General features: G+C 45.3%; 1 protein-coding gene across 1 annotated transcript; it reads left to right on the forward strand.

Annotated features, from left to right (window-relative positions):
• The first annotated feature begins 480 nt into the window (after nucleotides 1–480).
• Nucleotides 481–1,155, forward strand: DNAJB8 (DnaJ heat shock protein family (Hsp40) member B8). The gene has a single exon (XM_009966815.3). The coding sequence runs from the start codon at nucleotides 481–483 to the stop codon at nucleotides 1,153–1,155; it is 675 nt and encodes a 224-aa protein (XP_009965117.2).
• The last annotated feature ends 409 nt before the right edge of the window (nucleotides 1,156–1,564 follow it).

A 1,564-nucleotide genomic window follows, 5' to 3' on the forward strand; every position in this document is an offset into this window, starting at 1 on the left:
CACACTTTGCTGGACTGCACGTGAAACCACACGGAGGATCTGAGAATCCCACCTTTGGGCAGGTATAGGCAAAACCTAATCTGACAAAGTCATATGTCACAGCTGTGACATCACAGCTCCATCAGGCAACTACAACATCACGTGGATGATATACATTTAAAAACATAAGGCCAGTGACAACCAACTCCACCCTAGAATGAAGTCAGGTCAACTGAGCACTGATTGGCTGAGGCCCCTCTGAGGTCACAATCTCACGGTTTCTGAACAACAGGCTTAAAAAGAAAGGACATCGTCGAGCAGCACTGTGTGGCCTTGGGATTCAAAAGGACAGAGCAGACCAAGGGATGAACTGAGCACCCTGAGAAGCACAGCAGCATTAGGTGTCCAGGAGCCTCTGCATGCTGGTCATCCTTGGCCTTCACATCCTTGGTGGGAGAGGGTTACCAGGCATCTTCCAAACAGACGCACCTTTGCTTTGAGATGGTGGATTATTACAAAGTCCTTGGACTGCAAAAAAGTGCCTCCCAGGATGATGTTAAGAAATCCTACCACAAACTAGCACTAAAATGGCATCCTGATAAGAATCCCAGAAACAAGGAGGAAGCCGAAAAGAAATTCAAAGCAGTTGCTGAGGCATATAAGGTTTTGTCTGACCCTCAGAAACGACTGCTCTATGACAAGTCTGTTAAGGAGAGCAGATCTCACAGAGGAAGAAGTGCCACGGAGGGTCGTAACAGCTCCTTTGATTCCCCTTATGTATTACATGACCTTGAGGAGACCTTTAAGGAAATCTTTGGAGGGATGGATCCCTTTGTGCATGCTTTCTGTGACCCCTTCGACAACATCAGAAACAATGGTGAAAACTGGCACAGGACAAGTGGAAGAGGAAGAAGCTCCAGCCTGTTTTCTGACTTTATGGAGCCATTTACAGCATGGAATTCATTCATCCCCAGTGAGCAGCCCACTTCCTCCTTTGCTGAGGACATAGCTGGGCCACAGAGTGTCAGATCAGTGTTAACCACTACTGAAGTGATCAACGGCAAAAAGATCACCACTCGGAAAATCATTGAGAATGGGCAGGAGATAATAGAAGTGGAAGAAGACGGCCAGCTGAAGTCTGTGACAATAAATGGGAGAGACTACCTGAAATTATAATGTCCGCCAGCACAAGCATTAACTGCAAACTGTGGGACATGCTCTCATTTCTCAATGGATGGGATCTACCACGAGCAGTATTAATAAATGCTCAGTTCATGACACAACCAATGCAGTCTCCTCAATGGCTGAGAACAAATACTTCACAGGTAAAGATATAGAGTTATGCTAAACTAATGAGTGGGACTCCACTAACCCTGTGTAAGGTGATAGATAGTGCTTGTTCAGTAAATAGCTATAGTAGATACATGTGAAAACAACTTTGCCAGTTTGCCAAAGAGATCAAGTTGATTTTTACAGCAAGAGGAGACAGGCTGGTTGATGGACAGGTAAGAGAGCTTTATGACAAGCTATAGGTCCTCTTCCCACTCCTTGAAATGCTAACCTTGAAATCTACTAGCTGGAAGAA

The sequence above is a fragment of the Tyto alba genome, unplaced genomic scaffold (genome assembly GCF_018691265.1).
Source record: "Tyto alba isolate M040663 unplaced genomic scaffold, T.alba_DEE_v4.0 Super-Scaffold_3, whole genome shotgun sequence".
Classification (NCBI taxonomy): domain Eukaryota; kingdom Metazoa; phylum Chordata; class Aves; order Strigiformes; family Tytonidae; genus Tyto; species Tyto alba.

Coding starts and splice junctions, on each gene's coding strand:
- DNAJB8 (XM_009966815.3), top strand. CDS start 481: ATGGTGGATTATTACAAAGTCCTTGGACTGCAAAAAAGTGCCTCCCAG.